Source organism: Apodemus sylvaticus, chromosome 6, assembly GCF_947179515.1.
Source record: "Apodemus sylvaticus chromosome 6, mApoSyl1.1, whole genome shotgun sequence".
NCBI lineage: Eukaryota > Metazoa > Chordata > Mammalia > Rodentia > Muridae > Apodemus > Apodemus sylvaticus.
The window spans coordinates 3873842-3899608 of NC_067477.1; the positions used below are offsets into that span (position 1 = coordinate 3873842).

The 25767-nt window shown below is 39.7% G+C and overlaps 1 protein-coding gene across 2 annotated transcripts in view; it reads right to left on the bottom strand.

The window, feature by feature from the left end:
• Positions 1 to 25767, bottom strand: part of Esyt2 (extended synaptotagmin 2) — a 103047-nt gene that overhangs the window by 52393 nt on the left and 24887 nt on the right. For both annotated transcript variants that reach the window (XM_052184846.1, XM_052184847.1), the window contains exons 2-6: positions 10501 to 10542; positions 9450 to 9584; positions 7238 to 7314; positions 2063 to 2135; positions 1769 to 1858 (exon numbers count right to left, since the gene is read on the bottom strand). In XM_052184846.1, the coding sequence (XP_052040806.1) occupies positions 1769 to 1858; positions 2063 to 2135; positions 7238 to 7314; positions 9450 to 9584; positions 10501 to 10542 (417 nt within the window). The remainder of the gene's footprint in view (positions 1 to 1768; positions 1859 to 2062; positions 2136 to 7237; positions 7315 to 9449; positions 9585 to 10500; positions 10543 to 25767) is intronic.

Here is a 25767-nt window from a genome sequence, read left to right on the forward strand (position 1 = left end):
ACAAGTGGACCAATGGAATAGAACTGAAGACCCAGAAATGAATCCACATACCTATGGTCACTTGATATTTGACAAAGGAGCCGAAAACATCCAGTGGAAAAAAGATAGCCTTTTCAACAAATGGTGCTGGTACAATTGGAGGTCAGCATGCAGAAAAATGCGAATTGATCCATTCTTATCTCCTTGCATTAACCTCCACTCCAAGTGGATCAAGGACCTCCACGTAAAACCAGACACACTGAAACTAATAGGAAAGAAACTGGGGAAAACCCTTGAGGACATGGGCACAGGGGGAAAGTTCCTGAACAGAACACCAATAGCTTATGCTCTAAGATCAAGAATTGACAAATGGGACCTCATAAAATTACAAAGTTTCTGTAAGGCAAAGGACACTGTTAACAGGACAAAATGGCAACCAACAAATTGGGAAAGGATATTCACCAACCTTACATCTGACAGAGAGCTAATATCCAATATATACAAAGAACTCAAGAAATTAGACCCCACGGGACCAAATAACCCTATTAAAAATGGGGTACAGATCTAAACAAAGAATTTTCACCTGAAGAAATTCAGATGGCTGAGAGGCACCTTAAGAAGTGCTCAACATCATTAGTCATTAGGGAAATGCAAATCAAAACAACCCTGAGATTTCACCTTACACCAGTCAGAATTGCTAAGGTCAAAAACTCAGGAGACAGCAGGTGTTGGCGAGGATGTGGAGAAAGAGGAACAGTCCTCCACTGCCTGTGGGGCTGTAAGATGGTACAACCACTTTGGAAATCAGTGTGGCGGTTCCTCAGAAAACTGGACATGACACTTCCGGAGGACCCTGTTATACCTCTCCTGGGCATATACCCAAAGGATTCCCCGGCATGCAATAAAGACACATGCTCCATTATGTTCATAGCAGCCTTATTTATAATAGCCAGAAGCTGGAAAGAACCTAGATGTCCCTCAAAGGTGGAATGGATACAGAAAATGTGGTATATTTACACAATGGAATACTACTCAGCAATTAGAAACAATGAATTCACAAAATTTTTAGGCAAATGGTTTGATTTGGAAAATATCATCCTAAGTGAGATAACCCAATCACAAAAGAATACACTTGGAATGCAATCTCTGATAAGTGAATATTAATTAGCCCAGAAGCTCTGAATACCCAAGGCACAAATCGCATAACAAATGACTCCCATGAAGAAGTATGGAGAGGGTCCTGATCCTGGAAAGGATTGATCTAGCATTTGAGGGGAATATAAGGGCAGAGAAAAAGGAGGGAGGTGATTGGAGAATGGGAGGAAAGAAGAAGGTTTATGGGACATATGGGGAGCGGGGATCTGGGAAAGGGGAAATCATTTGGAAAGTAAAGAAAGAATATAGAAAATAAAAATATTTTAAAAAGCAGTAATAAAGGATGTGAAAATTAAATAACATAAAAAAGCATGAGGATTAAATAAGTAAATGGTATAAAATCATACTTAGTCACAGTGTGATTAAAGTTGATATATCTTCAACTTACTTAGCTAAAAGTGATTTTCTTAACCTCCACAAACACACATTTTTTATATTCAGGAAAGACTACTGTTTATCAAGAGACAAAACCCTCACTTAAGGCATACAGAAGTTAAAGACTCAGGAACCATGCATCGGCTGGAGAAGAGTTAAGGGCAGAATTTTGTTCCACCACTCTTATCCTTGGGTGTATCCATGTTACTGCCAAGAGAGGAAAGACAAACATGGCATCATGAAATGAATGCCTACTTACTGGTTTCCTAAGGAAGAAGATGGACAAAGCTCCAACTAAAGGCATGTCTCCAATCAGGGGCTCCAGGATCACCCGCATTGTCCCATGGATCTGCACTCAGACAGGAAACCACAAGTCAGAAAACAGCTCTTCAAAGTCACTAGGTGACTTTTAGGCACATGGCTTCACACTTTATTCAACCATAACCTCAAATACAAAATTACTTCAAAAACCTTCCTAGCTAATAAAAACTCCACAGTTTTTCTTTCTGAATACAGCCTAGAAAACTCAAAAATGAAAATTTGAAAAACTTACCTGAATACTTTTCACACCAGCTCTACAAAAATATCTTTTGATCTCCAAATCAATCTCACAATTTCCTACAAAACTAGCACAGAAAAATTCTGAATTACATAAAGTGAGTGGAATTAATCATCCTCTTAGCTATCTATTAAGATTAGGCACTGCAAAATATATAATCAGACAAAAGGATGGTAAAATGGACATACCCACACTGCAAGCAAAGCTGATTGAGAATGTAGCCAATAGCACACGATTATTCTTTCTCTGGGCTTTACAAACACAGTGCTGTCAGGCTCAATGCTGCGGTATCACCTGGGAGGATACTATGCATACTGTTCTTATTTTCACTACACATAAAAACCTTAAATAAATTTAGAGATCCAACACATGGGAGGTTGAAGCTGAAGGACTACCAGTTTAAGGTAAGTCTAGACTATACAGAGTTACACCCTGTCTCAAAAAAACAAAACAAACAAAAATAAAAAGGATGAGGATGGAGCTCAGTTGCTAGACTATCATAAAAGAGGCTCTGGGTTTATTAATACCCAGTCTTACACAATTCAGACATGAGGTATACATTGGATTCTTAACACTCAAAGGAATAATTAGAAAAATGGCATCTTCCTTATCTACACAGAGAACTCAGTTCCTATCTCAAAAACCAAAAATTTTAAAAGCATGTAAACATGTACTTTCAAAGAAAAATATGAATAACAATGTGTTATTTCTGTAGCACTCCTTGGATGGAGGGAGTTTTTATGTGAATAACAAACCTTTGTTTAAAACACAACAAAGGTTATTTTGGCAACAGTAGATCTCATCACCTTTTTCTTAGTTACAAAAATCCTCACTCAGATGCTAAAGGGTTTTATGGTGCTAAAGGTTAAAAACAGCTTATTTTGAACCTTCACTATATTCAGAGATTAAACACAAATGTAAAATGAAGGTTTTTTTTTTTACTTTGATAATGCAAAGCAGGCATTTATTTCCAACATAACATGAAACCCTAATTGTATTCCACGTGGGATGGTGTGGGATTTCATCTGTCTTAGCTGAGATTATTACTGCTATAATGAAACACCATGACCAAAAAGCAAGCTGGGGAGGAAAGGATTTATTTCATTCACAATTCCATCTAACAGTTTATCAAAGGCAGTGAGAGCAGGAACTCCATCAAGGTAGGAACCTGGAGGTAGGAGCTGATGCAGAGCCTATGGAAGGGTGCTGCTAACTGGCTTGGTCTCCATGGCGTGCTCAGCCTGCTTTCGTATAGACCCCAGGACCACCAGCCAGGGATGGCAATGCACACAATGAGCTAGCCCTCGAAGATCAACGACTAAGAAAATGTTCTACAGGGCTGCACACAGCCCTGATCTTAGAGAACTTGTTTCTCAAGTGGGGTTTGTGCCAGGCACTGTGGTCCATGCCTTTAATCTCAGCACTTGGGAGGCTGAGGCAGGTGGATTTCTGAATTCGAGGCTGGCCTGGTCTACAGAGTGAGTTCCAGGACAGCCAGGGCTACACAGAGAAACCCTGTCTCAAAAAACAAAAACAAAAACAAAAAAATCAATTGGGGTTTGTTAGGATTCTGTCTAATCTCCACCACCCCACAATTACCTGGCAACAGCCACATATGCCCCTCTCCACTGTTACCTGGCAACAGCCAGTTAGGGCTGGCCTACTATAAAGGGGGTGCTCACCCCCTCCATGCCCTCTTACTCTCTTACCTCTCCTACCTCTCTCACTCTCAGCCTCTCTCTTGCCCCCCCTTGGGCTCTCCTCCCCTCCCCCTTCTCTCCATGTGGTGATGGCTAGCCTCTAAGTCTCTACTCTCTCCTTCTCTGCCTTTCTCTGCCTCCACTATCCCCCTTAACTCCCCTCCCCATGCCCTGAATAAACTCTATTCTATACTATGTATGGGCCTGCTGAGGCATCCCCATACCACCATATACCACATTCTCTAAACCTCTTTCTCTTTTTATGATCACAACAGGCTTCCCTGTTTACAAATGATTATCATCTGTGTCAAACTGACAACTGTCAGCACAAACCCTATCCTTGTTTCTTGGAAGTAGGGTAATCATAAACCTGGAAGTAGGGTAATCATAAACCTACTCATGCAAGTCTGGGGAATTTAATTATGAATGAAATTATCAGGAAGGGTCTAAGCCAGTGCATCTCAACCTTCCTAATCGAAACTCCTTAATACAGTTCCTCATGTTGGGATGACTCCAACCATAAAATTATTTTCATTACTACTTCATAACTATTGAACAATGTTTCAGTTCTTAAGACCATAAGAAATCTGTATTTTCCAATGGTCATGAGCCATTGAGATCTGCAGGCTGAGATCTGCTGGTCTACAGACATAAAGAAAATTATTCTCTTATCTTGCTATTAAATTTACCAATAACCTGCTATATGACTAAAATGAATGGAAACCTGCAACTGACAGGGGTGAGGAGGTAGGGGACATCTCCAGGATGAGACAGACACCTGGGATAAGAGAGGCGCCCAAGAATCAATAGGGGTGACCTTACCTGTGACTCACTACATTGGGGATATGGAACCTGAAGAGGCCACTTCCTATAGCCAGACAGAAACCCCAGTAGAGCAATAGAGATATACACCCACCCACAACACTTTCAACCCCAAATCCATCCAGTCTACAAGTAATGCAGGCACAGGGGAGGGAGCAGAGATTGAGTAAATAGCCAACTTGAGGCCTACCCCAGGACCAGGCACTATTCCTGGCACCAATCCCTAACACTATTAATGATACTCTGTTATGCTTGCAGACAGGAGCATGTTGTCCTCTGAGAGGCTCCACCCAGCAGCTGACTCAGACAGATACAGATACCCACAGCCAAAGAGTGAATGGAGCTTGGGAACTCTTAAGGAAGAACATGAGGAAGGATTGCAAGTCTCGACGGGGATAGGAACTCCACAGGAAGACCAACAGAATCAACTAACTTGGACCCTTGGGGCTCTCAGAGTCTGAACCACCAACCAAAGAACATACATCAGCTGGACCTAGGCCTCCTCATATATAGCAGATGCTCAGTTGGCCTTCATGTGGATCCTAAACAATTAGATAGGGGGATATCCCAAAAGCTGTTGCCTATACATGAGATATGTTCTATTACCTGGGCTTCCTTGCGGCCTCAGTGGAAGAAGAAGTGCCTAGCTTCACAGAGACTTGAAGTGCCAAGGTTGGGGGAATACTCAGGGGGATTTCCACCCACCCAGAGAAGGTGGGGGTGAGGGGGTGACCAGGACAGAGACAGTGATCAGGATATAAAGTGAATAAGTAAAAAAAATTAAATAAATTAAATTAAAAGAAAAACTATCACATTTTTTTTTAAAAAATTCCTTTTAAACCAATACAAAGCCTAATACATGTTTTCTTTATTTCCTAATTCTTAACTTTTCCTCTCTCTTGTTGCCAATGTAGTATTGAATGCCTAAAGCATACAATAGAGTAGAGCACTTATGCTACTCAAGCTGCTCCATTAAAGGAATTATAATGCTACAACAATGAATGAATACAAGGTATCTATCCCCATGGAGCTTGCCGTCTACCTCAGGACAGACCTTCTAGGATGCAGCCTAACCTAAGACCGGGAGCCACCACGGAGCTCGGATCCAGGCCTGCGGACAAGCCTTCTGGAGCATGGATAACGTAAGACACACAAGTGTACCTTCTCTTTTATTTCTGCCGATGACAATGATGTTTACACAAGTATTAAATATTTTAAAAATGAAGATTTTCCCATAGTAAAGACATTGAACATTTCTTTCTAAAATAAAAATAACTGGTAAAAGTCTATATAATTATTAACATTAGTGTACTTTTGAAATTTACAAATGATAAAAAAAATTATTCTTAGTTTAGCCTCAGAAAAGAAGACTGAACTCCTAATAGCCATCTGCCTTGTTTACTCTGCAAGTCTTTCACTGATGTCCAGGGCTCACTACTTTGGACTAGGCTGGCTGGCCACAGCATCTGAGATCCTCTTGTCTCTGCTTTCTCCATCCTGGGACTGCTAATGTAAATGCATCACCATGCTCATTTCCCTAGTGGGTTTGGGGACTGAACAAAGCAACCATTTTACTAACCAACTATCTATTCTTCCTGTCACAAGTGAGATTGTCTTATTTCCTTTCAGGACTTTACATTGTTAATGTACAGAAATGCAATTGATTTAACTGCATTTTGCTACATTGCTGAATTCATTTTAGTTTTAGAAGGTTTGTTTTGTTTTATTTTGTTTTAAGAGACACTCTTATTATGTAGCCCTGGCTGGCTTGGAACTCAAATGTAATCCAGTCACCTCCAAAGTGCTGGGATTAAATGCCATCACACCTGGCTTTAAAACTTTCTGTGATTTTTTTTTTTTCTGTAAGGTCTAATTATTTGTAAACATTGCTTTTCAATTGGGATTCCTAGGTTGAACTTTTTTTTTTTTAAGCCATGTAAGAATACTGAACTTTGTTAAATGCATCTTCTGTATCAATGGAGATAACCATGGAGGTTTCCTACTCATTACACCACTTCTTTCTTAAAGTAGTGTATTCTATGGATTGGTTTTCATATCTGAATCACATTTGTATTCTAGGAATAAATTATTCTTGTTGATGGCATATAATCTATGCTGCTAGATTCAAGTTGCTAATATTTTGTTGTGGATTTTTATATTAAGGTTCATAAGAAGCATTTACTACAGTTTTCTCATAGAGTATATAATTTCTTTCAATCAATAGATTTTTAGAAATTTATTTTATTTTATGTGTATGGGTGTTTTGCCTGCACATATGTCTGTGTACCTGGCATGTGCCCATGGAGGCCAGAAAGGGGCACTAGATTCCCTGGGGCTGGAGTTACAGAGGGTTATGAGCTGCTATGTGGGTGCCAGGAATCAAACCCAGGTTGTCTGGAAGAGTAGTAGCAAGTGCTCTTAACTACTGAGATAACTCTCCAGTCACATTATATTTAATGAATGATGGTTATCTAGACTGTTAGCAACTCAAAGGTTGTTAACATGTAGACCTAGAAAAATTTAGTCAAATTACAATGAAGAAAAGCCAAGACATTAATTTTATTGTTCATCTTATACATATTGCTAAATGAATAATATATGTCAGTAGTCACGGCAAAAACCTAACACACACACAAAAAAAACTTACCTAATCTGAAGGTCCAGAATAATTTGTCTTTTGTCTACATTTTCAGTATAAACTTTAACACCATTGACTCTAAGGGGCTGAAACAAGAAATAGCTTAATTTAAAACAGAAAAAGGCTTAAAAGGAAACAAACCTAACAATAAAGTAACAGACATGATAAGGACAAGGTAAGCACTAGACTACAAGGATAATTCTGGTTTTATAACACAGTTTGATTCTGACAATTTATTTAGCTTGTATCCTCAGTGTTCATCTGTGAGATATAAATAATAGTGGCATCCATGTGAGGCTATTGTGAAGTTAAGTGAAGACACAGTAACAAGGGTAGTGCTGTGTTAGTACATGTAATAAATACATTTGCTTTTACTATGAAGTCCCCTTTACCCTTACCTTCTTCAATTTAATCTGAACCTTTTCTTCTACTCTATCCTTATTATGATACTTCCCATTATTTTAAATTTATCTTTTACAGGTTTTCAGTTTAAATTTTTCCAAAATTTGGACTTATTTATTTAATGTATGTGGGTATACTGTTGCTGTATACCCATATACCAAGAAGTGGCACTGGATACCCATACAGCTCGTTGTGAGCCATCATGTGGTTGCTGGGAATTGAACTTAGGACTTCTGGAAGAGAAGTCATTGTTCTTAACCAATGAGCCATCTCTCCAGCCCAAAAATTGGACTTAAGAAGATAAAAAAAGATATGGTATAGCTTAGTGTGGTGCTGCAAGCCTATAACCACAACACTTAAGAAGCTGAAACATGGGATTGCCAGTTCAAGACCAGTCTAGGCTAAAAAGTGAGACTCTTGTCTCAAAAGAATACTTAATATATGGTACAGATAAATGAATATGCAACCACAAAGGACAAATCATAAGATATGTTGTATTTCTTTTTTACTAAGACTTAGTTTTACCTATGTGCATGCTGGGGCCATAAGTGAGTATCAGATCTTTTGAATTGAATCCATAGGTGACAGTAAACTAATTGTTATGGGTTCTAGAAATCAAACCTGGATCCTCTAGAAGAGCTTTGACTCACTGAAATACCTCCCTAGTCTACAAGCTGTATTAAAAGGCCAGCCTGTGCTTCATAGCAAGACTGTCTCAAGAAGAAATAGACGTAAACACACAGAGAAGGAGAGGGAGGGAGAGGGAGAGAGGGAAAGGGAGAAAGAGAGAGAGACATAAAAGGAGGAGGGAACTAGCTGGAAATAACAGTAGTGGGAAGAGGATAGAGATGATTATGAAGGTACAAATATGGTACAATACATGGCATAAAATACACTACAAGTATGAAATGGTCAAAAAATTTTAAAAGTAATAGTACATATAAATGTGAAAGACTCAATATTGTCTTAAAATAATTATCATATGCTAGAATTTTTTATTTAATCATAAAATTTTCTACAATAAATATGTATCAAGAAATGATTTCTCATCTTTTAGGACATGCTGAAAAACAAAGAATATGGACAAAATCAAAGTCAATAATTTATATAAAAATATTTGTTTAAACGAACATATATGTGTGTGTATATATATATAGAGAGAGAGAGAGAGAAAGAGAGAGAGCACACTTCCCTATAAACTGACTGACATACATACACACACACACACACACACACACACACACATATATACGTTAAGGCTAGTAAACTATATTTAAAATTGTTACTATTTTAAAAAAGTCACAACAGGGCTGGAAAAATGGCTCAGTGGTTAAGACCAATGTTGCTCTTCCAGCGGGCTTGACTTTGGTTCTTACGGTCCACATTTAGGCATTTGTACAAATGCCTGTAACTCTATCTCCAGGGGCTTTGATACCATCTTCTGGCCTCCATGAACACCTGTATGCATGTATGGCATATTCTCACACAGACACACACATATATACATAAACAAAAATAAAAATTAATTTTAAAAAGTTAAAAAGAAACAACAAAATATAAAGGATAGCACAATAAGAGTGCGGCAACAAGCCCATGTCCCAAAAAGCAAGGAAAGTTGTTGGGAAAAAGAATCTAAGAAATTTGTTGACTTTCCAACTGGCCTCCTAATGAACAATTTCCTTCAGAGCCTTAGAGTAGTTACATGCATTCTCAGCAATCCTACTGCGTGCATAAGGAAGGACACTGCAGAAGGACAACACTAAGCTGCTGACTCACATCCACTGCATAAGAAAGGGCACTGAAGAAGGACAGCACTGACCTGCTGACCCACATCCACTTTCGTGAAGCTGAAGGTGCTGAGGTGGGCATTTGCTCCACGCACAGCTGGCTCTATGGTTTCTCGAAAGAGCTTCTCGATAAACTGACAAATAAAGGGCCACATGTGCTTCACAGTCTGGAAGGAAAGGATCTCACATTAGGTAGCTGCTATGATATATGATACATAATGTAGTTGAGTCACTAAGAAAGATAGTAGTCTATTAGAGTCTGGCTTTGAAAACTAAAACAAAAGGAAAAATGGTCTTGTTATTCAAAATCAGTCCTGTAAAATGTGTTCTAAACATTAAGCATTTACTTCAACAATAAGCTATTGATTAGTCAATATGCTGCAGAAATTAGCTCTTTGATTTAGCTATTCTGTTTAAACAAGTCTACACATCTAATAATCACTAAAAGACCTATGGCTTCAACTGACTGTGGGAAAACTTAAGCTTTAGATAGGCCTCTTGACAAGTGAGACCCTCAGTTTGATCTCAATACCACAATAAAACTAAACTAAACCCAACAAAAACTGCATGGACTTCACTAACTACTTTTGGATTTTAATAACCACATATTAACTTGTGCTATAGGGTAATTCCTGTCTAGGTGGAGTTATCACATTGCCTTAGAGATTCTCAAAGCACAAGGTAAGAGAGAGATTCAACCTAAGGCTTACTGAAACAAAAACATCCTTTGAAAGGTATTATAGACTGATAATTTCTTGAGAGTTATTTTTTTTTCATAATAATGTTTCAGAATGATTGCTTGTGATTTCTATAAAGCAGATGTGAGCAGCCTCTATTCAAGAAAGAAGACGTAAGGCCAGATGGCACTGCCACGCAAACACATGCATGAATCTTCTTAGGTCGATGACACAGCTCTTGTTCTCCTTAAAGCAAAGTCACACACTGCTTGCAACAGTTCTCTGGGGAATGGAAGCCTGCTTACTGCAATCTGAACTCAATAATACTAACACAAATTCCCAAATATGGGAAGATGGTCTCTGGCCCCCTAATTCCCACTGAATATTTGGAATATGCTAACCTTACCTTATTTAGCCATTCTGCTCTTTCGGTGTCTGGAAAATGAACCTGAGAGAGAAAACATATATACATGACTCAATGACTCCTGACAATCATAAACAAAATGACCAATAGGCTATTTTGTGTTTATATAAAACTTCCTTAAAACATTCTGCTCTAAAGCTTTGGCATAGCCTCATTCTGGAGGGAGAGGGTTGGGAGCCCACAAATATCACCAGAGCCTTCTCTGCCTCACACCACCAAAGTGGGTACTCCTTAGCATTTGAAACATCAGAGTATAGGAAAAAATGTCTTTTAAAAGAACATTATCGTTCACATCATTCTGCTAGAAATCCTAGAAATCTAGACTCAGACTTCAAAATCCATCTCTCATTTTTGTTTTATTTTCTTAGCCCTAGCCAGATGACTTCAATGCAAGGGTCATCTCCACCAGTCTGCCCTCTCCCAAATGCATACTGTGATCATAGCTGTCCACCGGCAAGGCCTACATACTGGAAAAGTGATTGAAAATGCAAAAAGAAACCTAGTTTAAAAATAGGTAAAGAATGTTTTCTCTGTTGTTGAAGTTAAAATAAAACATTTTAGCAAAGGAAGCTAGGGCCTGGTTTTGGCCACAGCTTTAAAAAAAAAAAAAAAAGAGTACACAGGACAAACATAGTTTGAGTTTGGAGATATAGCAGATCACAAGAGACTTTGTACTGGAGACTGAGAAGGTATGAGGCATATAACTTTCCTGAATTATAAAGAATTCAGTCCAATAACACTGTCCTCTGGCTAAAGAAAATGGACCAGAAGCTGAACACTGTATAGTCTCAAGGGGTGTCATGGGGTTTCCAAGGTTTCTGAGACCTAACTCTACTTCTCAAGTTTGATTATGAAAATAAACAACAGAAAATGGGGTCTGGCCAATCCCTGGTCACCATCAAGCCGTTAATCACCAACAGCATACACTGGCTCTCAGAAGTTCTGAGTGGCTGACATCTGGTTCCCCCTGGGGTCTCAGCAAGAGGAAAATAAGCAGGGATAATAAAACGGGTAGTTGCAAGGCTTCCCTTTGTGTCTATAAACAAACATAAGTAGGCTTTATTTCCCTTGAACCACATAATATGAAGAATATCTGGTTGAACCATGAAACATGCTAGAGTGAGTAGAAATAGTTATTTCTAAGTTAGATAAACATGAATGCACTGGGGTGGGTGGGGTGCCAAAGCTTTCCAAAACTGAGACAATGGTTTACAAGTTGGGGAACACAACGTTCAACAAGCTAAAGGGTCAGAGTCAGCGGACTGCTGCACATGTTTGCTTAACTCACAGTAGTTAACTGCTATGCTCAGTCATCAAAGGGGCAAATCTGAACCCAAGTCAACCAAGTACACAAGAAAGGGCTGCATTTTCCCTAAGGCAGAGGATTAACGTTCATGGCTACAATGAGGTGAGCAGACAGTCTTGTTAGACTTATCGAATTAGGTCACAAAATTAATTCATTTGCAATCAGTCCACTGTCATTTCTTTGCATTGCTTTAAAGTAGTTTAGTAGTCAAATCAGGAGCGGGCCAGTAAGTGGCAGACAGAGCATCAAAGCAGGTATTTAGATCCTTCTAATTTATTGTGAGGCTCTCTCCCATTCTACATCCTATTTTCTCTCTAAACCAACCAACACTGGAGGCAACAGACAGATCACAAGGAAAGTATCTGAGTATCTTCTGTTCACTGTCATGGAAACTTCTGCAGTGTAGATGTACTCTCTGTAATTTCAGAGTGAATACCACATTGCCGTTTCTGTGGGACCTAACTCCTGAATATGCTTGCCCTTTGATATCTGATTGTCCTCACCTGGTTCTCCCAAAGGCCTCTCCTTGCCTGGCCTCCCAACTACTAAATTTAGCTAACAGAACAATATTCTAGAAAACAGGAACTTCCTTTTTAAGTTACTTTACTGAAGACTTTGATGCCTGAATGTTTATTGAGTAATTTTAACTTCCTTTGCTTGAGCTTCAAAGGCAGTGCAGTCACATTATCTCTGGGTCACAGCTCAAAGACCTCCCCCTTCATATATTCTGCTGAGTACAGCCAGAGCAGCCATGGCTGTGGACATGGAGTGATGCTCTTCCCCCCCTTCTTCTCCTGCCAGCCCTTCCCTAAGAACCAGCTCACTTTAGTTTTGGCCAGCTTCTCACCTTACCACCTAAAGTCCTCCACTGACAGGCTGCAACTCTCTGTAAATCAACATTTGTCACAACATGACAGACAGTACATTACACTAAATCATATTTGTAAATAACATCAAATGAACTTCCAGCTTCCAATAATGTCTTCAAAAGTTTTAAGAAGGGCTATGTCCTGTAATACAAGCTGCAGCCATATTTCCAACCAATAAAAAAATGATTAATAGGGGCCACTGAATCTTAAAATACTGTTTGCATAGACATATATGTGTGTGTTTATATTTGTCTCTATACATATGTGTAAATATGTAAAAACATAAAATATATGTAAATATATGCATAAAGCACAAAAAAAAATGTTCTGAACCAGGAACAAAAAAACAAATTTTGATTTTTCTTTTCTGTTGCTACAGTTTAATTCTATATGACAACCATAATATAATTTGCTAATCATTACTTCAAGATTAAGAAATGTTGCAAGCTGGGTGTTCGTATACATCTACAATCCTCACACTAAAAGAGGCAGGAAGGGATAAGCCTGGGTCACTAAGGAGATACTGTCTCAAATCAAAAAGGAAAGAAAGAGAAAGCCTGTGAACTTTGACTTTCCTCAGTGTTTTTTGCCACTGGATAACTACTTACTGCACACATGTTGAACATTCTACCTGAAGAACTTATGTATATATACATCATTTAGAGACTTTCATTGGAGAGGGAAGAACACTGTTTAGGGATCTGATCTTAGCTGGATGGTTCACTAACATTCCACAACTAAACAGTATGTATGTTTAACACCACACACGTATATGCATATATGTACACTCACACATACACACCACACCACACCACACCATACACATACATGGTCCCTGACCCTGGCCTTGCCATGTAGCTCCTAAAGCCCTTTGTAGACAAGGATTCTAGTGAAGCAGGACAGAAAGCAAAGAGAACAAATAAAGGGAGATGAGAATGAAAGAGCCCTCGCCTCAACCTGAATCTCGTTTGAGTAATTCATCTGTTTAGCGTCAAGAATTTAGATAGAGGGGCTGGAGATGGCTCAGTGGTTAAGAATACTGACTCTCTCCCAAAAGTTCTGAGTTCAAATCCCAGCAACCACATGGTGGCTCACAATCATCTGTAATGAGATCTGACTCCCCCTTCTGGAGTGTCTGAAGACAGATGCAGTGTACTCACATATAATAAATAAAAATATCTTTAGAAAATCAAAGAATTTAGACGGAACCAATGAAAACTCTATACAGCTTGCTTGCAAAACTGATTAAACTACTGCAAGAACCAATCTTACAATCAAAACATAACGCAATCCTTTGAAACCTTTGACTTTCAAAATTTTAGAACTCCTTTTTCATCTGTAAATCAAAAACATAATATGTCTTGGAAACCACCTTAAAGCTCACTTGAAAGCAAAGAAAATCCTTTAGATAAGAGAAGTAAACATAGCTTAAACTTAATTTTTAAACTTTACATAATATTTGAACTTGTTACAAAGTTATACATTCCAACCTTCTTACTGCTTAGACTCTTGGGTGTATAACTTTGATGCCTGCACTCTAATATGTACCCTCCTCTACTTAATGAACTCAACTTTACTTCAGACTGAATCATCCTGACAGAATCTGCAGTAGCAGGAAGTCAATATCCTGGCAGAGTCTGGGTAGAGGCTGCTGACAGCAAGTCAAGCTGCACCAGTGGCAAGTAGTTGTATCTAGAGGAACCTTTTGTTTCATTTTTATTTTTTGAGACAGGTAGATCCCTGGCTGGCCTGTTGCTCAATGTCAAGACCAACCTGTCCTTGAACTCAGAGATATGCCTGTCTCTGCCTCCCAAGGGCTGAGATAAAATATATTATTCCATCCCCAGAACCTTTTGTTTTAAATTTGATTTTGACCCTGAGTTTCACACTTATAGATCCTAAATACTCTTGAATTTCCTGATAGACAAGTACATCTCTTCTTCCAATCAGGTGACTCTTGCTAGACTCCTAGTTTTAGGATAGGCTTAGATGAGATAAGGGAAAAACTTGCCCCTTTACTCTACTGGAGGAAGTGGGTAGAGTTGAGCCAATCACCAATGGAATATGATTTAATCAATCACAGCTATTTAATGAAGCATCCTTTTTAGCTATGTAATGAAACAAAAGGCCAGTGTTATAAAGATTCCAAGCTGCACAAGATGTGGGTTTTCCCGGAGGGGACGCTGAAGTTCTGTGTTCTGTCCCAGACCTTCCCTATGGATCTCTTCATCTGGCTTGTTGTCTATATGCTTTGTAATAGCCCTTACAATGAGGCAGTAAACATATTTCTAAGTTCTATAAGACATCCTAACAAATTAATAGAATTCAAGATAGAAATTGTAGAAACCCATGACATACACTAACACCAAACACACATGACAATTTACCACGTGCAACTGGCTCCTAAATGGGGAAGAGAATTGTAGAGTTCTTAGTTTATAGTACTCAACAATAACTTCTGGTAGACAATGTCAGAAACAAGCTGAAGTATAGGATACCCAGATAGTGCCTGCTAGAGAACTGCTTGGTTATAGGAAACCCCTCCACCCACCACATTTGGTGACCTGAGGTAAAGTATTCTACTGAATATCAAAGTAAGAAAAGAGCCGGGCGGTGGTGGAGCACGCCTGTAATCCCAGCACTCTGGGAGGCAGAGGCAGGTGAATTTCTAAGTTCGAGGCCAGCCTGGTCTACAGAGTGAGTTCCAGGACAGCCAGGGCTACACAGAGAAACCCTGTCTCAAAAAAACCAAATCCAAAAAAAAAAAAAAAAAAAAAAGAAAAAAAGAAAAGAAAAAAGAAAAAGAAAGTAAGAAAAGAGTTCAAAGGTTTAAAATTTTTGTTGTATCAGACCAAATAGAGAGGGGTGAGGGAATAGAGGAGAGGGGGAGAGTAGATTAGAGTGAGAATTCTAAGTCTCTGTGGCTGACCTGGAGAAGGAAGGAAGAATATGAACAAATTGGAAAATATGCTCTAACTGTGATAAGTGGGGCTGGTTTTACTTTACAGGCAACAGTGCATTGACCAAATGCTTGACAGGGAAATATGTGCAGTAAGGATATTCTCTGCTGTGCTCATCTTCCTGGAAGTAACAGAACCACCTGCTCAAAGAAGCCTGAAACAAGCAAGCTTACCTACATTTACTTGAGATTACTGCAAAGGCACCCAATCATTCTGAGCTTTTAATTTACAAGCCAGTACCTTCAAATTATCAAAGAAATAAGAAAGGAAATATATCAAATTTAAAGAAAGTAAATCTGATTTTTAATTTTAAATTCTCTTCATTAACTTTAAAAATCTGTTTGTAACTAATACATTTTCATACACATTTGTTCTTCACAAAACAGAATTTAAAGCAGCAAAAACATAGGGTATGTGGGGGAGGGACCCACTAAAATAGAGAGATAACATAAAGTATGTTACCAAGTTATACAAAATGCACAAAGACACAATATGTGATCTGATCCTACAAGTAAAAAAGTGTAAAAAAAATTCAAATCACAAACGTACGTAATTTCAAAGTTTCAATTATAAAATAACTTTTATATTATCTCTGTGAAGCATAATCACTGTAATATTACCCATGTTTCTATTAAATCTATGAGTTGACACTAATCAAATCTTTTAGTGCTATATTTAAAAAACCAAAAGCTTATTTTGGATTCTAATATACTATTGATATTAACAAGTTGTTTACATGTAGAAAAACTAAACCAAATACACAAAAACTGAACAGGTTAACTGCGGCCAGGAGTTCTACATTGAATACCCAATTTAATGCTTACAAAGACCTTTTGAAAGATGAAATGACTGAGGACAAAAATTTCAGATCCAGGGGTCTCTGAGGTCCTTCAATCAAATAAATAGTCTAGTCTTTCTAATTGAATATTTTCTCATTTTTGAGCATTAACAATCTAATTTTGAATAATATTTAGAACTAAAATACAATGTTTTCTTCAAACACTCCCCTTAAAAGCCAACATTAATAATCAGCATTTGCATAGGATGGCTACAATTTCCATCCTTAAATACATATAGAAGCAATTATAACTACAAATAGCACAGTAAATACTTTCCTGGGAAAACAAGGTCAAGATATGCTTTAAGATCCATTAGTCTCAGTGGTGTTGAAGCACACAGTATAAATCAATTCCATTGTCTCACTTGTTTAAAAAAAATATGGATTAAGTTCCAAGAGAAAATATTTTACTAGTGAAATGCCATTATTCCGATGGTAAATTGGCCAATCAAATAACTTTACTCATATTCTTCTTCATTTCAAGAAAGAGGTCTGCCAACTCTCTGGCACAGCAGCTGGGTTTGGGGAGGCACCAGGCATTAGCCCAACTATGAGCAGAGTCCTCTGTTCACACCTCAACTGCACTATCTCCAGTCCTAACACACAGCTGGGTGACAAGATCACACACCATCTGCGCCAATTAGTTTTTAGGCTAACTTGACTGACATAGGCTAGTTACCTGAGAGGAGAGAACTCCAATTAAGAAATTGCCTCCATAAGACGGTTATGAGCAGGCATGTAGGACATTTTCTTAGTGATCAATGAGGGAGGATGTAGCCCATTATGACTGGTGCCATGCCTGGGCTGGTGGCCCTGGTTCTATAAGAAAGCAGACTGAACAAACCATGAAGAGCAAGCCAGTGCCCCTCCATGGCCTCATTAGCTGCTGCCTTCAGGTTCCTGCCCTGTTTAAGTTCCTGCCTTGATGGTCTCAGACGATGAACTGTGATGTGGAAGCATAAGCAAAATAAATCCTTTTCTCCCATGTTGCTTTTGGTCATGGACTTTCATCACAGCAATAGCAACAATAAAACGCCATTTTAATGCAATAACCATCCCATGGAATACTAAAGTATGTAAACAGAAAGATTTAAGCAAATAATTTTGTTTCTCTGCCCTCCTAGCGTAGTTTTAAAAATAGGTTAGTAGATGAGTAATTTAATCTGGGTTTTATTGTTACAATGAAACAGCCTGCTTTTTTGTATAGATCCCAACACCAACTGCCCAGAGATGGCACCACCTACAATGGACTGAGCCCTCTGTCGCTGATCACACATTCTTTACAAATTAAAATTTCATACTCTTTAAAAAATACCCAATCTCTCTAAAAATCCAACCTCTCTTTTAAAAGTTCAAGGCTTTTCAGTTGTGGGCTCCTATAAGAAATCAAAATTAGATTAAATATCTTTTTCAAGAGGTAAGAACTAGGGCATAGTCACAATCTGAACCAAGCAAAACTAAACAACAGTATAAATAATTGAGTGTCCAATGTCTGGAATCCACACTCAATCTTCTGGGTTCCTCCAGAGGGCTTGGGTCACTTCTCCAGCTCTGCCCTTTGTAGCACACAAAGCTTGTCTTCTGTGTTCTGCCTGGTTCAACTCCACTGCTGCTGTTGTTCATGGTAGTTGTCCAATAATACTGGCATTTCCAAAACAGCTGGGATTTTCTGCTTCAACTGGACTGCACTTTCACCAATAACCTCTCATAGGCTATCATCATGCTGCCATGCCTCAACTTCTCTACATGACCCCTTCACTCCTGGGTCTTCAACTGCCACTGAAGCTGCACCTTTACCAATGGCCTCACCTGGCCTCCCAAAATGAAGATTGGTGTTAATGCGCTGAATCTGCATGTCCAGACGCTGAAGAACTTGTCCCGGCCTGGTTCTTGATCTATCAATAAAGATGCCAATGGCAAATGGCTAGGCACAGGGCAGGACACTTAGAGTTATATGGGAAGGAGGAAGAGAGAATTGCCAGGCCTGGGAGAAAAAAAAGGGGGGGGGGGGGACAACAAAGTAGCAGCAGGGGATAAAGTCAACCAGCCACGTGAGTTTTTGGATAAGTGGCCACTGGCCACTTCTCCAATTGGGCCTGGGTGGCAGGGGAAAGTTTAGGAGTGCCCAGCCTATGAGGTAGCCATAGCATTTTAATGTAACTGGTGTGTGTGTGTGTGTGTGTGTGTGTGTGTTTTCCATTCGAAGATCCAAGATAGTTCCTAGGTGGCTAATCGGAAACACGAAGCGATACAGCCAAAAACTCACCCACCACAGCCAAGCCTCAGATACTCTCCATGATCCCTTCATGCCTTCAAAACCAGTACTACCACAGTTATACTAAGTGGAGTTGAGAGATTTGTGTCACAGTAATGTAGACTTTGGTCACTAAAAGCATGTATCCTGACACACTAAATACACTTCTCAGGCTGCTTTCAAACCAGAACATTCGAAATTCTCTCCTAGGTGCTTAGCTACTTAGGAGAAATTTCACTAAGGCATGTGAAACAGCATTAACATCTCTCAAGTCTTTACCTGAGACCACAGGTGACCACAATCACTCTATTATATTCTCACAAAGTAGGGCTAACAGAGTTAAGGTAGAAATGTGATTTTCCTATATTATTGCAAACTGCAAAGGTCTGAATCAAGGACTAGCTGCTTAAGAAGGCCAGCAGACTGAGCTTGGGAGGGAGGTGTAGCTCTGGTTCCTATAGCTGAAGGAGGTAACAGAGAGAAGGTGTCTGCTGTATACCAGTGTGTTCAAAGCCATTTGACCAAGAAGTATTCATCTTTGATAATTCACTATGTCTTTGTTATATGAATGACAGATGCCTATTTTAAGGAAACAGTAGAATATAATTTTAACCGAGGTGACTTCTAGTATACTTTTACAAGATGTACAAAATATCTGAAAGCCAATTATATTCAGGGGGAAGGCTCTCACTATATAGCTTGGACTGAATCAAACTTGTGATCCAATTGCTTTAGTTTCTAAGCGCTGGAATGCAAGTGTGTGCCAACATGCTTGGCTGAAAACTAACTCTTACATTTCAGTAATAGATAGTATACTGAATTTCATATGTACATCAAGCATACATAATTCATAGAACTGCTTGTTTTTAAGGTACTTTATGATTCATCATATGTATAGGAGGACAGAAAAATCTAACCCAGGACTGATGATACTCAATCAGCACAGTGACAGCTTATAGCTTATAGCCAAGGTTCCAACTCAACCATTTAATGATATGCCAAACGCCTCACATGTAAACACATGTCAAAGAGTCACTTTTTTTAAGTTAAAGCAGATTTTAACAAAATTTTCAAAATCTTTAGACATCCTTTTGTCACTACTAACAGAAAGTCACACAGTTATTTGATAATCTTGATTTAAACTTGGATTTTGGCATCAGCTACATCAATATCACATGTTAAAATGAGTCCAAAGAGAAGAAGCCTTTCTTCAACACAATCTGGCTGGTTTTTAAAAATCCAAATCCAATACTGCTAGGCAACTGGACACACTTATGTTTTGACTAGAATGAATCAGAAGATGGATATGCAATTGTAGCACCACACTTTTCTTTGCAATAAATTCAGCTTTGTCATTAATATACATGTATAATTATGAAAATGGGATCAAGATCCTTTAGAATTAAGATAAGCAACAAGAAAGCATAACAGTGTCCCAGTCTGAAATCACATCAAGGTTAAGTTCTACAGGAGCTGAAGTCTCATAGCTCAGTGGTTATAGCACTGGCTCATCTTCTAGTGAATTTGGGTTTGACTGCCAACACCCACAGAGTGGCTCAGTACTGTAACTCCAGTTCCAGGGAACTGATGGCCCCTTCTGACCTCTACAGACACCCACACACATTGTGATGTACAGATTCACAGATACACACATATGTAAATAAATAAAAATAGATCTTAAGAAAAATAGGAGGTGGGTATGATGGCATATGCTTTTAATCTCAGCACTCAAGATGCAGAGGCAAGTGGATCTCTAAGGGTTCAAGGCCAGCCTGGTTTACATATTAAGTTGCAAGACAGCCAGGATATATATAGAGAGATTCTGTCTCAAAAACCAAAGACTAACAACAACAACAACAAAAGGAATACTAAATAATGACCAAACTTTATTATTTCAGGAAAAAATAATAAAAGTTTGTGTATCTCTTGATCAATTTCTTCATTTGCTTCAACTTTTACTGAAAATTTGGTAGTCTATTCATTATGCATAATTGCATGTAGAAGTCAGGATTAGATCATAAGAACATTGCAATAGAATTGGAAAATAGATATTTAGCTTTTGTTGCTAGTCCCTGACAGCTCCTAAATCCTATGGATGGGATTTATGTTCTGTATGGTATTTCATAAACAGAAGCATCTTCTGTTCTAATTGGGTGGTATGGTAATTTAAATAAGAATCCCCCCCCATTGGCTCATATATTTAAATACTTGGTCACCAGAAGTGGTGGGACTGTTTGGGAAGGATTAAGAGGTATGGCTTTGCTGGAGGAGGTGTAAGCTTTGAGACTTCAAAAACCCACCCCATTTTCAGTTAACTGCCCTCTCCCCCTCCTGAGCTTGCTCGCTCTCATGGCTATGGATCAGATATGAGTTCTCGGCCTCTGTTCCACCTCTATGCCTGCCTGCTGCCATGCTCCCTTGCCATTTCTTTCATGGCCTAATCCTCTGAAAGTATAAGCAAGCCCCCAATTAATTGCGCTCTTTTATAAGTTGTCTTGATCACAGTGTTTTGATGTGGCAATAGAAAAGTAACTAGGGCCAAGCGGTGGTGGTGCACGCCTGTAATCTCAGCACTCTGGGAGGCAAAGGCAGGCAGATTTCTGAGTTCGAGGCCAGCCTGGTCTACAGAGTGAGTTCCAGGACAGCCAGGGCTACACAGAGAAACCCTTTGAAAAAAAACCAAATCCAAAAAAAAAAAAAAAAAAAAAAAACCAAAAACAAAAGAAAAGAAAAGAAAAGAAAGAAAGAAAAGAAAAGTAACTAGGACAGCTGACTCTGATTCTTGGTAGGTTTTCAAAAGCTCCAGAAACATTGGGCACTAGTATGACCAAACAGACCTAGAGAGCTGGGGCTTCTAGTTCCACTCCTAATCTCTGTAACTAGAGGGTTGTGGTCAAAATAATACCCAAAGGCCAGTGATGAAGTCAGTCCTGCCGATATACTAGTGCCAGATGGGAAAAGCCATTTCTGAGTCCAGAAAGCTTCTAGTTGGTAAAACACACAGGGATGCTAGAAGAGTGGTGTGCATAGAGAGAACGAAGAGACTCCATTCCACATCTCAGTATCTGTCTCAAATGTATCTCTTCTGCCTGGCTATTCCTGTAACATATCCTCTATAAGAAAGCAATGAAAGTAAATAAAATATACTTTTCTAAGTTCTATGAGCCATTTTAGAAAATTTTCAGACAGGAAGAGAGATTTATTTGGGTTTTTTGTTTATTAGTTTGTTTTGTTTAATTTTGTTTTTAAAAGCCCTGAACAACATAAGAGCTGGCTGGAAAGTAATGTGAGTAAGCTGGGCGCCCAATTTGTGAACAGAACCGGGAGCCTGCCTCTGCACTTCCCTGCCACACACTTCCCTGCCACACTCCTCCCCCCCCACCCCCCCCACCCCCCCACCCCCCCCACCCCCCCCCACCCCCCACCCCACCCCCCCCGCCCTTCATAGGCACCTCTGGCCTTTGGAGAAGGCCCAACCTGGCACCGAAATATTGCAATTCCGCTTTTCCCCTTTCATGGTAGCCCTCCCTCCCAGCCACTTCCCACCCAGGGCAGATGCCAGCCTTGGGAACAGACAGAAAGCACCATACCAAAGCTGAGGCTAACACTCCCTTTGACTGATAACCAGTGTTTCCCTTGTGCAGATGGCTCCTGCCCTTGACAGAAGCAGAGACCAATATCCTTGAAATAATAGAAAGCCCACTCTTGGACTATGGGAGAAGAGCAATTAAGTGTTCACAGATAGCTGTGACCAGGTTGTAAAAATACACTAGCTTCTGATAATGCAATAAGTTACTTTTCCCAGGTCAGGAAGATCCCTCTCCAGCTTCATGGTTCTGACCTGCCAACTGAACAAAGGTTATCAGGTTGAAGGATGGCTCTCCCATTATCACCTCCCAAGTCACAAGTCATGCAACCCCAAAGTTCAGAGATCCCAGCCTAATGCATATGCATATATGTACACAAACACACACACACACACACACACACACACACACACACACACACACACACATATTCCAAGCCCCTAGATGAGGGCATCACATTCCTAACCTGTGCAGTGGGGAAGGCTTGTGATCCAAGTAATAAAAATAAGGCTCTTTGTTTTTACATCGGACTTGCAATTCCTGCCATTCTCCTGGGGTTCCTGAAAACTGGGCATAACTGGTATCTGAAGCTGGATAATCCCATGGAATGGGGCCTTGAACCTGTGAGGTTTACCACTAACTGAGTATTACCACTGTAGAACTGAATTATAGGAAACCGAGCCACTGCCTACAGAGAATTAGCTGTTGGGTGAAAAAAAAAAATGTACACATCAGAAATACTGTGCTTTAAGAGCTCAAAATCACCCCTAAAGGTTTTTGTTTTTAAATAATTATATATTTATTTAAATAAATATAATTAAATAATTATAGAGATTACAAAAGCACTTCTCTAATAGCTATTACTACAAGAAAGGCAGGAAATGTAATACCAGCCCTCTTACCTTTTCATCAAGTACAATTACCATCAAAATCAAGGCACAGAACTTTCCAAATTCCATAAACAGTGCCCCTGGAAGCTCCTTCATACATGCACCACCTTCACTGTCCCCTACCATTGCTGGTAAACATTAATCTGTCCTTTATTTCTACAATCTCACCATCTTGAGAACAACATGTATTTAGAACCACACAACTGTTTGCTCTGAAACTCACCTTCTGTGTAGCACAATGTTCTGAGGTCTGCCCTGTGAGTCTTCTCCAGCACAGCCATATCCATTGGAAATGGTGAAAGTTGTGAAACCAGCACAGCTGTTTGACACAGTTCTTTTGGGTTTTTTAGTCTCTGTGTGTTACATTCTTGGGGACTTTCTGCATTATGATTCATTTTCTGTTGTTCTTTGCCTGTTGTCCTCACTCTCCTCGGCAAGTCCATTCCTTCACTGGCATTAGAGCCTACTTCTTTGAGATTCCTATGTATGCTAAAGACCAGCTGGGCCACCCAGACTGAATAACTTCTGAATTCTTGGGCCTTCCACAGGTAAATGACACTATTGTACTGAGCCACAGCCTGTAAGCCACTCTAATGATCTCCTTCCTACATCTACATATAGATTCATTCTTTAAGTTTTATTTTTCTAGAGAACCCCGACTAATACGCCTCCTAATCCTTCCCATCAAGTCCACTAACTGGTGATTAAACACTCAAATATATGAGGACCATTCTCACTCAAACCACCACAACATGATTTTTTATTCTTGTACAGGAAAATAGTAATCTTTTAAAAAATACTGTGGCAAAACATGTGTAACATAAATGATCATTTTAGCCATTTTAACTAAATAACTAACATCAAACACACCTTATTTATTAACTCTTAAGCCCTGAGACAAATGGCTGAAATGCCTATTTGACACATAAAAATGGAGCTGGTAACCAGATTCTCCCAGCATCCCTAAGTCCCTACTGCCACAGTCCAAACTCAGCCCCGGGATAACCAGGATTCTTTTGGTCCAGGAAGGCATGAGTCCGGTGAAATGACTCACAGACACTGAGGTGGTTTTTGGATCTGAGTGTATTATTCTGGGTATCCCCTGGTCCAGTCAAATTAACATCTCAAATTAAGCATCACATTCATCTGTCAAAGTTTCAGTTTTCTTGGGCAGTACAAGGTGTTTGCCCATCATCCAGTTGGCCAATTGGCACATGTGATTAAGCTGCTTCTTCATTGTGGCCCCACTGTTGTGCTAGCCCCAGAGCTGGGGAAGGACGGCTCCTGGTGCCCAGCCTCCAGGGAGACGATGATGTGGAGCCTGGGGAGCCGCCTGGCCCGCACCCAGCCTCCCAAGAGCACCTCTGCCTAGTCTGTCCACCGCATCCTTCTCTGTGCCATGCCCGGGCCGCCCTAGGCACCTGGGGATCAGCTCCAGTTGCAGCCCCTAGCCCCAGTGAGTTAACTGGGGAGTCTCTCTGAGTAGTAAGTATAAGCTGTATTCTGAATCATACCTGGATAAGCTAAGAATGTTGTTTTGGTCAAAGACTCCCTAGGTGGGGTCTGCAAGACAAAAGCAGTTCCTCACAAGCTTCCATTGAGGCAGCTCTGAGCTCTGCACCAACTCAAATGTAAATTCTTTCTAGTTTGCCCAGCACCCACCTATTCGGCAAGGGCATAGTATAAGGTTCTTCACATGTAAATATCTTCTAGTCTGGGCCTATTGTTTCAAATCCACCTGTTCTGCAAGGGTGACTAAAAAACAAAAGGAACCTGTAATTTTAGGATACCTGGAAAATTCTACGGCCTGCTATTAATGCTTTTTATACCACAGTGTTGGAGCCATACTTCATTTATATCCTGTTAGAAAATAAATGTAATTATGTAAATGGTTACAGAATTTTCTGGCTAGTGACTTACTACAAGATGGATTCTTTTACATCTTAATTTGCTTGGTTTTACTTAGTCCCGGCTACTAAGGAGGAGGAGAGTTTAGAAGTAAAGTAAATTGCCAAGGGAGATTTTCGGCTTCTGAATAGAGGTGTTCCGGATACCCCCAGGAGACATTTCTCGCCTCAGTCTGTAAAATTTTATCTTACAGAGTTAACTGGGGCCATGGCAGCACCTACCTGTTAGAGCGTATGGCTAGCATACCCAGCCCCTTACCCTAAACTTCTCCAGCCCAGGAACTGGGCTGCCCTTCCCTATATAAATAATCCCACCATTTGGTTACATTCCTGGCCACATTCCTGGCCTCTTGGTCTGGGTCTCCCCTTTCCTCTCTCCCCTCTTTTCACATGCCTGGCTCAGTCTGGTCATGTGCATTCGGGATTAGCCCAGATGCCACTGCCTCTGGCTATGTTCTCCTTTTTACCTACAATAAGTTTTAAATTTTCTCCTCCACCATACCTTGGACCAGTCACATCCTTTCCTTTTTTATTTCTTTTTCTCCTTTTTTAATTCTTTTTTCATTTATCTGGTGCTAAAACCTGGGACCAAAACAGGCCTTTTTTCATTCACTATTATTGTGCAACTCCTACCACAA